This window comes from Mizuhopecten yessoensis, unplaced genomic scaffold (assembly GCF_002113885.1).
Source record: "Mizuhopecten yessoensis strain PY_sf001 unplaced genomic scaffold, ASM211388v2 scaffold3537, whole genome shotgun sequence".
Lineage (NCBI taxonomy): Eukaryota > Metazoa > Mollusca > Bivalvia > Pectinida > Pectinidae > Mizuhopecten > Mizuhopecten yessoensis.
In genome coordinates this window covers 180464-193415 of record NW_018405094.1, presented here as the reverse complement: position 1 = coordinate 193415, position 12952 = coordinate 180464, and the positions used below count along the sequence as shown (strand labels likewise).

Here is a 12952-nt window from a genome sequence, read left to right as displayed (position 1 = left end):
AGAATAGAGGTACTGAACTTTGACTGTTTCAGTATTTCCTGTTATGTATACAGTATGGATCTGTGAGAACAGAGGTACTGAACTGTGTCTGTTTCAATATTTCCTGTTATGTATATAGTATGTATCTGTGAGAACAGGGGTACTGAACTGTGACTGTTTCAGTATTTCCTGTTATGTATATCTTTGCTCACTTGATGTAGACCTTTCCAGGTGCCATCTTGCCCAATGAACATGCAAGTGACAGCCTATCGTATAAATTACTTGAACCCTAAGTTACCTTCCTGGACTGCTCAATATATCAGCTTACCCTGTTTACAAACAGTCTTGCTCACAAGGCTGCTTCTGATTAACAGCCTATCATATGTACATGTATTCTTTTTGTGGTTTTTGTCCAGTAGGTTGTCATTGTATTTAAAAATACTTTTTAGACATTTCAGGTTTTCTCTCCCACAATGAAATATTGAAAGGTCAGCAATGTGCATTGTCTAGCTTAGTAATGTACATGTAAAAGTAATTCAGTAATATTTATCAGAAAGATTAAGGCCTGTATTGCCTTTCTACATTCTGAGCTAGCAATAGTCTCATCAGTCTTGACTTGATTTCATTTTCATTCCATATTCATGTTTACATTTTTTGCAGTTGTGCTTTTAACAACTTATTGTAAACTGCAGTATTGTTTTTCTCCTGTTAAAATTTCAAGCTTCCAATCCTTAAAAACAAATTAATATAGTGCTGAATTTGCCCACTTTTACTTTATTGTTGTGCCCAGTGTGTGAGGTTTGAAATTGCTCCCCGACTTGTTGTAAAGTGAAAAGGCACCAATAAAACAAAAGCAAAACTTCCCATTTTTCAATACCCACAAGGAGTTTAATGGCATTATTTATGATAGGAAATACTTGTTTTTAATTTTATCATATGTTTTGGCTATTGTTCAGTGTAATAAGAAAATGTGTGAAAATACAATTATGATGTTACAAATTATAATTTGATGTCATGCTTGGTAAGATAAGAAAAAATAGTACAATTGATGTCATGACTTGGTTAGATAAGAGATTATTATTTTTTATTTTTTTAATTTTATCTTTTTATTTTGAGACAAAATGTGTTATTTTACATAAGTATAGGTAAATCACATGATGAACAGAATCTCAAACTCATCCCCATGTCATCTGACTTTTAGGATTCTCATAAAAATCTTATGTAAAACATTTCAATTCCTCAAAATTCTGTCAAATTAATTTTGAGATAAAAATGAATGTCAATATTCATGATGCATTACATAGAGTACGGGACATTGTGTTATTTCCATTTGTATTGCATAGTAATGTTTGGTTTGCACTCCTTCAGTCAGACAGTAGTCAGTCTCTATGTCACTTGTAATCATACCTGATATACTTTGTCACCTGCAATCACTGCCAAAGTTTGCATTTAAGTACCTCTTTGGATGGTGGAGTGTCTCAAACTTAAATCATGTCACATGCTCTACTATATACAGAGTAATGGCCCTTCGTTCATTAAGAATCATCCCCCCCCCCCTGTCATATCTTTCCAGTATATGAGAACCTCTTGGGACAGTTAAGTGTCATGAACTGAAATTGGAATTGTGCCCCTATATTATATAGATTTATAGATTGTTGTACATTTTTGTGCTGAAATTTATCTGAAGGTTGGTGACTGGATTGCTTACAATACATTGCTTTGTTCATGGTAAAATATCTCCTTTTTTTATAAAAAAAATATACTACTGCTTTGAACTGGCGCAGTATTAATTCGTGAAGCACCTTACTTAAAAAAAACACATACCTAATGTACATAAGACAACTTACCTATATCCTGTGTATCAAGGTAAAATCTTTACAATGTAAAGTGTATATGAGTTTGTGTATGATGACGCCTTAAGGTTAAGCAGAATTGTTCTGAAAAAGATTTTCTCAGGTGTTAACTAACATCTTCACATTTCTGAGAGAAAAGGAAAGAATAAAACCCTGTTAATGTGTTATATATTGAATTGAAGGTTCTTAGTATTTGGTGGAAAGGATCTCCTGTTTTGAAAAATGGTAATGTTAATATTTACAAAAATCGTGATAATTTCTTCCTTTCTCCAGTCCCATCCGTATGTAATTTTCTCCCACAATCAATATAGGTTTCCTCACTCTTGACTTTTTGGATAATCCACCTAGGAGTTGGTAAACAGTTTTGGTTACCACACTGAACGTTATTTCCTTAATCAATCTTCTAATTATATCAGTAACAATGCTTTGCGACGTCATTTTCCATTGTGACGTTATATTTCATTGTGACGTCATAGTTCATTGTGACGTCATAGTTCATTAGTTCATTGTGACGTCATAGTTCATTGCAATTGTCGATCGGAAACAGAAATAATGTATTACCAAGAGAAACATATTGTTTTCTAGATATAATATCTGAACGCTGTGGGAGAAAAAAAGGTCCTCAAACTGTGATGGTTGGTTATCATTTTGATCTAACTCTCGTTATTCAATTTTAAAATTGCAATAGACATTTGGTAAACCTTGTGTCTTTATGTGAAAACTAATTTAACTCCAGTAAGACATGCTAACCAACCTTCACTTGTTGGGGAACCTCTATATTCTTGTCAACCCTGACCTGATAATATGACTAAGTGATATTAGTGGGTACAGTTAATATGTTTGTTTTGGTAGGGGTTGATCTGAGAGAGGGAAAGGGAGAAGCTGATAGCACACACAAGGGTGGTATGATCACCTCTAGTGTAAAAGGAAGAGTTTTCAAAATTTGTATCACATGGAAAATTTTGAGTAGCATGCTTCGGATTCAAACTCCATGTGCTTACATAGCTTTTTTATTTAACTATAATGGTGTAATTGTGTTGTTGACAGAATTCGAATAGAAACATATCAAGTTTAAAGTATTTTCAATGTTTATTTTCCTATTCAAAATCATTGGAAATAATAGATTTGTAACAGATTTTCAACAAGCGATCATATGTTGTCATTTTTGTTTTGTTTGAACTTTAATTATCAACAAGATATCAATGTTCTGTTTGATTTTTAGCTCACCTGGCAAGAAGTGCCTGTGAGCATATGCCATGAATCTGTCAATCCATCAAAATATAAGCTTACCCGAAACTTATTAATCTGAAGCATGGCATCCAGCACCAAATATTTCCTTCAACTTCAAAAAGACTATGAGGCGTAGAATAAAAATATTTTGCCTGAAGCTTCCTTGGGATGAAGAGCTGCATATGAAATTTGTTAAAGTAAATAACTTTGACCCAAATCTCAGACAATTAATGGGTAAATTGTTTTCAAATCTTCAAATGGTGTCTTCTCGAGAAACTCAAGGCCTTGAGTCATGATAAAGGTACCATGTAGCTTGCTGAGCTTATTGTTGAAAACATTATCTTGACCCACTCTTAAAAACACTTTGTTAGAGTTTCCAGGTGAGTAATACAGATTATGAGCCCATTTCCTTTCAAAGATAAGCATAAGGGATTCAAATTACAAACTGAAAATGATATACAAAGTGTAGGATTCATTTAAATGTAAGTATCTGATGAATTAATAATACTACCATAACTGCTGACAATAGCAATATGTACACCGGTTAGAATTTTGCATCGTTTTGAACGATCATGTGCCATGGACTGTCTTTTTATAATAGCTTCTCATATATATGAGAAATTATATACATTTTGTAGTGATATAGAAACCTGTCCAATATACCTGTTGTCTGTTATACATTGTAGTAGACTGTATATACAGCTGCTTTTGTTTATTAAAGTTATTATGTTAATGATCTGATTATCATGGCTGAATCACACTCAGGGTACCAGGGAATGACTGAAATAATAATCAGTTATAATGTAACACATTAAAATTGTTTCAGGTCCCTGAGTGCTGATCATTAATGTCTTTAAGTTCAAACATGATTAAATATTATATTTATTTGTTTATGGTGTTAAATGAGATAATATCCTTGTATACAGTATCAAATGAGGGGATATAATGTTGAAAACAGTATCAAAGGGAGATAACGTTTTTGTGCATGTATACAGCATTATAAAGGGATATAATAAACATGTTCACATCATTATCTGCATCCCCTGGAGTATGTCATGAAGAAATTGAAGGCTTTGTATATATACATGTAATAGAAAAGTAAACTAGTTTGATCCTTCGATGTACATTAAAAGAATTTTGCGGCAGCGTAACAATAAATAAATTGACCGACTTTGAAGTTTATTGTCGCTACACTGTAATCTGCAAAGGATTTATGAGCTGAGCAGTTGGTCAGTATTTTTTTACATGAAACCAATCAAATAGCTAACCATGTGCCTTCGATTTTGTCATGACACATTCCAGGGGTGTAGAGAATATGAAAGGGAAGAGTGTAACCCCTGGAATCAAAGGAGTATGTCATTGAATACAGTAATAAAGGGAGATAATAGCATATTATATACAGTACCAAAGTGAAATAAGATCCTTTAATACACTATATAAAATTAAGGGATATAATATTGAAAAAAAAAGAAAATAATGTCTTCGAACATGTAAACAGCACAAGGGAGATAATTTATCCTCAAGTAAATTGTATTAAAAGGAGATAGTATCGCTGTTTATAGTATCAAAGGGAGGCAGACTACCAGGTTACATTCTCCAGTGTAAACACCTTCCATATTTAAGTCAAGAGAGTTACATTATGACAATTGTTATTTCAATATAATTTATCAGTTTGTTATAAATTTACTATATACAAAAGTTGATACCATTATTTGAAAAGTTCATGTTTAAATCAACATGTGGGTTAGGGTAGTGATTGTAAAATTGACGAAGTGTAACTGTATTTGTTATACATGTAGTTGTTTAATCTCCAACTTCACAAAGTTTGGTAATTACCATCATTTGAGTGTTAATCTATAATGTAGAAAAAAAAAAAAAAATTGCAAACGAAAGTTGTATTTCTTATTTTACAACTAAGGGGAAGTAATCTGGTTTTGTCTTCTTGTCCATATAATTCAATGGTCATAATAATTATCTTTGTTTTGCTTAACAAAGTTATATTGTTTTGAACTGCTTGATGTGAGTTTTTTTTTTTTTATGTTTTATGCCACTTATATAATAATTTAAGAGATTTAAATAAAACATTTTTCGCTGTTAAGTGAAGCTTTTGTTGTGACATATTTATTCTTTGTTATTTATACCGGTCTAGTGAACATCAATATATTATATAATTTTGTTTTTTATTATTTAAGGAAGATTTTGTTTTACATTGTTTTACATTGTGAGTTTGTTATATTTTGCAATAAATTATAATTGCTATACTATGAAGAAATTGTTATTTTTGTAAAGAAAATGTTTTAAAAAATAAAGGTTCATTTCTTATTGATTAATTCAGATACATGTACCAGAAAATTATAACTAAAAGAAAGATAAACCACTATCTATGTAGCCTAGGAAAAAAAGGACTTAGGGCAGATGATACCACAATGAACAGGTAAAAGGATGAACAGATCCGTTACCTACAAAAGAATATCCTGTGTTAAGTTTAAGTGGCTAAATTAAAGTAAAAATCTGAAGAGAAAAGGCCTAACCCCTATCAAGCTGAATGAGCAGGTGTGGCAAAAAGCACCACAGCCACACGTGTTGTAATAAAGGATTTAGAAGTAGGGAAGAAAAGGAAAAGATACATGTATAGATCCAAACTGCTGTTATTGTTGTAGCAGATCGTCTTTACTGTCTTGATGTTCTGTGCATAAGGGTAGGGCCATCCAATGTATGGTGTGATGACTTCTACATAACAAAGAGTTCTAGGATAATGATGTTAACTTGGACCATGTTGAGATTCATGGCTATATATTATCAATTAACTTTTTTTTCAAATTGAATGATTTTGTTGGTTGGCTCAAGTTTCTTAAAAATAATGTCCTTGACTCATTTTCAACCTTACTTGGGTCATATCCATCAAAAAATATTTAATTAACATCTTCTCAATAATCTTGATATCTAATGATACATGTATCTGCCTGTTCATGCTGCACAATATTAAAAGTGTGATCAAAATTTTAATGATGAATTTGACCTTGACTCACTTATGAAATATTTGTATATCTTCTGATGAATAACCAAGAGACCTTTGACCATGATATTTGGCCTTTAGCATGCTATGATGAAATGAAAAAAGATGTCGTCAAATGACCTCGACCTATTTTTTAACGATTTTTGTCTCAATGACTTTGTTTGAATAAAAAACGAATTTACACAAGACTATAAATAAATTTTGAAATGTACTTTTTCAAAATTAAAGGAAGAAAACAATATTTCATAAAGTAAGCTGAAACCACGGAATTAGATTAGTCCGTGCTGAAACGCAGACTTTTTTTGATAAGTAACATTTACCTTTCATTGTCAATGTCATAAGCGTCAAATGATTTTTTAAGTTTTAAACAACTTGTAGTACTACTTGAGGACTTCAATATTTTGCTTTCGAGTTTGTTCAAATTAATTATTTATAGCAACTTTGAAAGGTGGCCTCAATAATACCACAGACTTAGATAATAATCTAATTCCGTGATAATACCTTACAATTTTAGGTCTCTAAAAAATATACAAATGCATCTAATGTTAATTCGCTTGCTATCATGTTTGTTTGAAAAAAAATGAATATTGACCGGCTTAACTTTGAAGATCACAGATGTGAGATGTGTTTTCAAAACAGGTGGTCATTCATTCAACCCCGTTGAGCCATTCCTAATCTCATATAGAGTTACTGCCCTTTGCTTGACTCTTCATTATGTGAAACGTGGAGGAAAGACGACAAGTTGCAGAAATGGTAAACAAACTATCAGTCGCACACTTTTCTTGTAAATTAGTACCATTTAGCTTACTTGATTATTGTAAAGCCTTTATGAAAGGCTTTTATAAGAATACATTCGGACTTCATTCTGCTAGCTGGTCGACGTACTGATTTAAGTGAATGTTCCTCAAGTTGCAAACCGTAATTTGAGTGACAGATCGGCCGGCCAGTTCGTCCTGAATCTGTTGGCTCCCAAAACTAAGCTATTTCTTTCTCAATGTTACACACATCTGTTGGATACAAGTGTTGATGTTTTAAACACTAGTCTTTTTATTATTATGCAATAAGCATTTGATCGGGGAAATAATCTTAACTGTTTGTCGAAATAACTAAACATCTAAAGAAAATATTGATGCCAAAGTGCCTGGCCTGGGTTACAAAAATTGTCACAATTTGAATGTCTTTAACTGAAGTAGGTCATAACTCTTTCGCAATTTGTAGTGGTACAGATGGTGTGAATATATATATATATAACATTATATGGGGCACTTTATGATGTGTATTTTTGGATCCATTAATATTCATGATGAGGAAATTGACAGATTTTATTAATAGGCTTAATAGGCCTATTTATCTTCCTTTAATTACTAAATACAGTCGAGTTTGTTGTTGTTCTTCTTTAGTGTATAAGGGCTCCATCAATATACTGATGATTATGCCTGTGGGAACCTTTGCAGAGACATGTGATAAAATTATAATTATAATTCCTACAGATTAATGTTCAGCTATTCATCAGTGTTTGAGTTTACACTGTAATCTTATCCATAAAACAAATACAAAAAAAAAAATATAATAAAAACATCCAGGAGGCCTTATATATATTAGAGTATATACAACTTGATATATCTCAACTATCAAAATTTACATATTACTTTTTGGTTATGTTTATTATGATGTTTGATAAGTGGTGGCACTAAGCATTGAACAAGTTTATGCCTGCTGTTACATGTAGTACAATTACAAACATCATTACCCGTTACTTTTGTAAACCATTTTTTCCCATTTTTTTATGATGAAGGCTTCATGCTTTTGTATTTCATCAACATGCATTTGTTTTCAGGACTACTCAAAGTTTCTGGATGACAACTTTGATGTCAAGGAATGGGTCAACACAGCCTTCAGTTCACAGAAGGACCCAGCAGTGAATAAAGATGTTGGTATTTCATATTCATACAAAGCTGGATCAATAGTTTTCAAAAGTATCCAAATATTCTGAAGCTTTATTTAACACCTGCTCCTGTCCAGTGCTCACATATATACTGCTTGACCTCCATGCAGTACTCACCATAGCACATATTATTTCATAAAATAGGAATGCTGATTAGTAAAACAAAAATGAGGGTTACAGAGACAAACATTTACACATGTACAGTTTCTGTAGTTTGTATTGAATAAAATATGAATTTCTATAATACATAATACATATAAACATGCATTTGTGAGATTTGGTACTTGGCAAAATTGGTCACACACCCATTTATTCAACCAAAAGAGTTATTTATGTTTTGTCTGTCAAATAGGACTGAATGACATCAACCCTAGGCTTGTATTGCAGTGCTTACAAGTAAAAGACATTTTTAGAGATATTAACATAAGAAAAACGTTATTTGTGGCTAGCTGCAAATCTAGTTTTAGATTCGCTACTTTTCAGGGAGTCACTGCAACTAAGCATTTTGATTAAATAAGCTTTATGCATGAAAAACACTTTGTGTGAACATTTAATAAGTTATAATACAAATGATTTCAGTTAAAAAAATACTGACAGCAAAAAATTAATAAAGAGGCTGAGGTTTACTGAATTTGTCGGTAATTATAATGGTACAGAGCAAATCTTAATCTAAGAAAAGATACACATGGTCTGTTAGAATAATAAATATGTTAGCTTCATTTTGTTGGTACATACATGTCCAGCATCTAGACACAATTATGACTTAGTGATACATTTTGAAGTATGTAACTAAATTTATTCTTATATTTCAGCAATATGCCACAACTTTGGTCATGAAACTGCAGATGTTTATTCAGGTGAGTAGGAAATTTTCCAAGATGATATAATATTATATGATCTAAACTTCATTTATTTTACAACAGTTATGAAACAAGTTATTTCATCTTATATTTATCACTCTTGTTTTGTGCGAATGTTAGCACAGGGTGGGGGGTTAATTTGTGAGAAAACAGGAGTACCCATGTCCCTCATACGTTTCCATTTCCAATTGGGCAATCAAATCCAGGACACCTTGATGAAAGGCAAGTGTCTCATACACTTGCCACCCATATTGTCTGGTATCTAAGATAGGAAAGCTAGAGTTTGTATAGTAATTTATTATAACTACTAGTGATGTGTTATGTTTTATTTTAAAGCATATGATTTCTAGGTTCAACTTAAAACAGTCTGTTCTATCTACATTATAACTTTTCTTCATACTTTGGTATTGTGACAGAACTGTCACAATGATATTGGCAGTTATGTCAAAAGAAGTATACTACAGAAAATGTTGTGGGGACGAGGACACATAGTGTTTAACACTTTCACCCCTATGTAACTTTAGTAGACTCTACCATGCATTGATATGGATGAGTCCATTATGGTCTACAGTGGTGAAGGGTTAATAATATCCATACAGTCCCAGTTCATTGTCATCACTCTTGCAGCTTTAATGGAGGGTAATCAAAATCAGGTATAAGATTACCACAGATGAATGTGTATCTGAAGTTACCGAGGTCAAAGTCACTGATAACATATATAGAAAATTCTCAAACAATGAAAATAATTTGACATTGCATTCTGTACATTTTATTCTTACTTACATTTTGAACTGATTATGATTGGAATAAACATAACAATACAATTAAAATTGCAGAAGAAGAGTTGCAATTAAAGATAATGAATATTTTTTTCAGGAGGTCAATAATGTAATAGAGGAGTCCAGTCAACAGGCAGTACAGAATCTCCCACGGTATGTAGTGCCATGGCAATATTTATGTAGAAATCCAACTGGTTGGTATCTGCTAAGGTGTGTACATGCACAGTGCCATGAAAACCGTCATATAGAAATAAAACTAGTAGGCCACATTTAATCACAGTGTTATGTGTAGTGCTATTTGTATTTGTTGCATTATTAAAACCCTGAACAATTTAAGATAACAGTTGTTAAGAAGCTGCTGAAAAAGTTGATACAAAAACAGAGTGTATGTCAGATACCTGTATATAGTTAACTACCAGAGATTAAGATACCTGTATATAGTTAACTACCAGAGATTAAGATACCTGTATATAGTTAACTACCAGAGATTAAGATTCATTAAAAAAATATTTGTCTCTAAGTGAGTTCACTGAAAAAATCAAATCGCTCGGGGCTATTCCAGAAAAAAATAAGGGGAGGCAGGGAGATACTTATTTATATCCCGCACTGCCCAACATGATATTTTGGTAGTTTAGACCACATATTANCCCCCCCCCAATAATATACAAATTATTTCTAGTAACCTTCATCTAAATGTGCCTTATATCACAGTGTCCAGCCAACTGAATTCTGACCGTTTACCATGTTTTATGAAGTCAACCAAAAATGATTCTGTATCAAATTGAAAAAATCAATAAAAGAATTCCTATTGATCCGGACTGCTCCCAGTGTGATATGAAATTATGACACAATCACATGTTTTCTTGACAATGACAGTGTCACTTTACTACGACAGTGGAGTTTGCAACTATTATAGGTGTATTGAGAGACGAGGCTAGTATACATATACGTACCAGTGTAATGAACAGGCTAATATTGAACCACTATTCCTCTTGGTCAAAGGGAGATAATACACCATCAGTCATACAAATTTAGGATGACAGCTTACTGTTAATGGTAAAATTGTATATGATATACCTATTTTAAAGGGACATGAGTTGAAGATATCAATTTATATGCTTACCTTTAACTTAAAAACTACAATAATTGTATTGCTTTGTTTCACTGATAGGGTCATGAGAGAGCTGGATGCGGTTAAGCAAGAATCGTCTCTGTTACAAGATCAGATGAAAATGGTCAAACAAGACATACAGAAGGTGAGTGTGTTATAGGTATGTAAGAACCAGTAACAGGATGTGCCTGGTAAGCTGTTGAAGAAAGTAGAATGCTTACTTAATAGGTAAACACATTAATTCATACTACAGTTATGAAGTCCATTCAATATTTAATATCATATAAGGATTAAAGATTTGTATAAATTTTTACAGGTGGAACAGGACACTTCCCAATCCATGCAGATGTTGCTCCAGCTTGACTCCATCAAGTCTCGTCTAACAGCTGCTGCTGAAGGTCTCCAGGTAAGCGCAGATATACCTATACCTACATCTACATATGTCCAGGTATACAATGTTACATAGATACTAGCACAGGTGAAAACAGGACCTTCCAAGAACATTATATAGTTACAGCAATGTATGATTAGAAGTCCATTACTTTAGATAAGGGCAACCTTTAAGCCCACCATGAAAATTATACTTTGTTTCTTGTCACAATATACATATTGTATTACCTGTATAAAGCTTGGCCATATCAGCACGGTGCTCCCAAGGCTACTGTGGCCATATCAGCACGATGCTCCCAAGGCTACTGTGGCCATATCAGCACGGTGCTCTCAATCCTACTGTGGCCATATCAGCACGGTGCTCCCAAGGCTACTGTGGTCATATCAGCACGGTGCTCCCAAGGCTACTGTGGCCATATCAGCAAGGTGCTCCAAAGGCTACTGTCGCCATATCAGCACGGTGATCCCAAGGCTACTGTGGCCATATCAGCACGGTGCTCTCAATCCTACTGTGGCCATATCAGCCCGGTGCTCCCAAGGCTACTGTGGTCATATCAGCACGGTGCTCCAAAGGCTACTGTGGCCATATCAGCACGGTGCTCCAAAGGCTACTGTGGCCATATCAGCACGGTGATCCCAAGGTTACTGTGGCCATATCAGCACGGTGTTCCCAAGGCTACTGTGGCCATATCAGCACGGTGCTCCAAAGGCTACTGTGGCCATATCAGCACGGTGATCCCAAGGTTACTGTGGCCATATCAGCACGGTGATCACAAGGCTACTGTGGCCATATCAGCACGGTGCTCTCAAGCCTACTGTGGCCATATCAGCACGGTGCTCCAAAGGCTACTGTGGCCATATCAGCAAGGTGCTCCAAAGGCTACTGTGGCCATATCAGCAATGTGCTCCCAAGGCTACTGTGGTCATATCAGCACGGTGCTCCAAAGGCTACTGTGGCCATATCAGCACGGTGCTCCAAAGGCTACTGTGGCCATATCAGCAATGTGCTCCCAAGGCTACTGTGGTCATATCAGCACGGTGCTCCCAAGGCTACTGTGGTCATATCAGCACGGTGCTCCAAAGGCTACTGTGGCCATATCAGCAAGGTGCTCCAAAGGCTACTGTGGCCATATCAGCACGGTGCTCCCAAGGCTACAGTGGCCATATCAGCACGATGCTCCCAAGGCTACTGTGGCCATATCAGCACGGGGCTCCCAAGGCTACTGTGGCCATATCAGCACGGTGATCCCAAGGTTACTGTGGCCATATCAGCACGGTGATCCCAAGGTTACTGTGGCCATATCAGCACGGTGATCACAAGGCTACTGTGGCCATATCAGCACGGTGCTCTCAAGGCTACTGTGACCATATCAGCACAGTGCTCCCAATGCTACTGTGGCCATATCAGCAAGGTGCTCCTAAGGCTACTGTGACCATATCAGCACGGTGATCCCAAGGCTACTGTGGCCATATCAGCACGGTGCTCCCAAGGCTACTGTGGCCATATCAGCACGGTGCGCCCAAGGCTACTGTGGCCATATCAGCACGGTGCTCCAAAGGCTACTGTGGCCATATCAGCACGGTGCTCCCAAGGCAACTGTGGCCATATCAGCACGGTGCTCTCAAGGCTACTGTGACCATATCAGCACGGTGCTCCCAAGGCTACTGTGGCCATATCAGCACGATGATCCCAAGGCTACTGTGGCCATATCAGCATGATGATCCCAAGGCTACTGTGGCCATATCAGCACGGTGATCCCAAGGCTACTGTGGCCATATCAGCACGGTG

The 12952-nt window shown here is 35.1% G+C and overlaps 1 protein-coding gene across 1 annotated transcript in view; it reads left to right on the top strand.

Moving 5' to 3' along the window:
* Window positions 1-6785: 6785 nt before the first annotated feature.
* LOC110447616 (conserved oligomeric Golgi complex subunit 7-like) overlaps window positions 6786-12952 on the top strand; it is a 26128-nt gene continuing 19961 nt past the window's right edge. Inside the window, exons 1-6 of the mRNA XM_021493416.1 lie at window positions 6786-6831; window positions 7916-8008; window positions 8836-8880; window positions 9760-9815; window positions 10834-10918; window positions 11090-11179. Coding sequence (XP_021349091.1) covers window positions 6829-6831; window positions 7916-8008; window positions 8836-8880; window positions 9760-9815; window positions 10834-10918; window positions 11090-11179 — 372 coding nt within the window. The 5' untranslated portion in view covers window positions 6786-6828. The remainder of the gene's footprint in view (window positions 6832-7915; window positions 8009-8835; window positions 8881-9759; window positions 9816-10833; window positions 10919-11089; window positions 11180-12952) is intronic.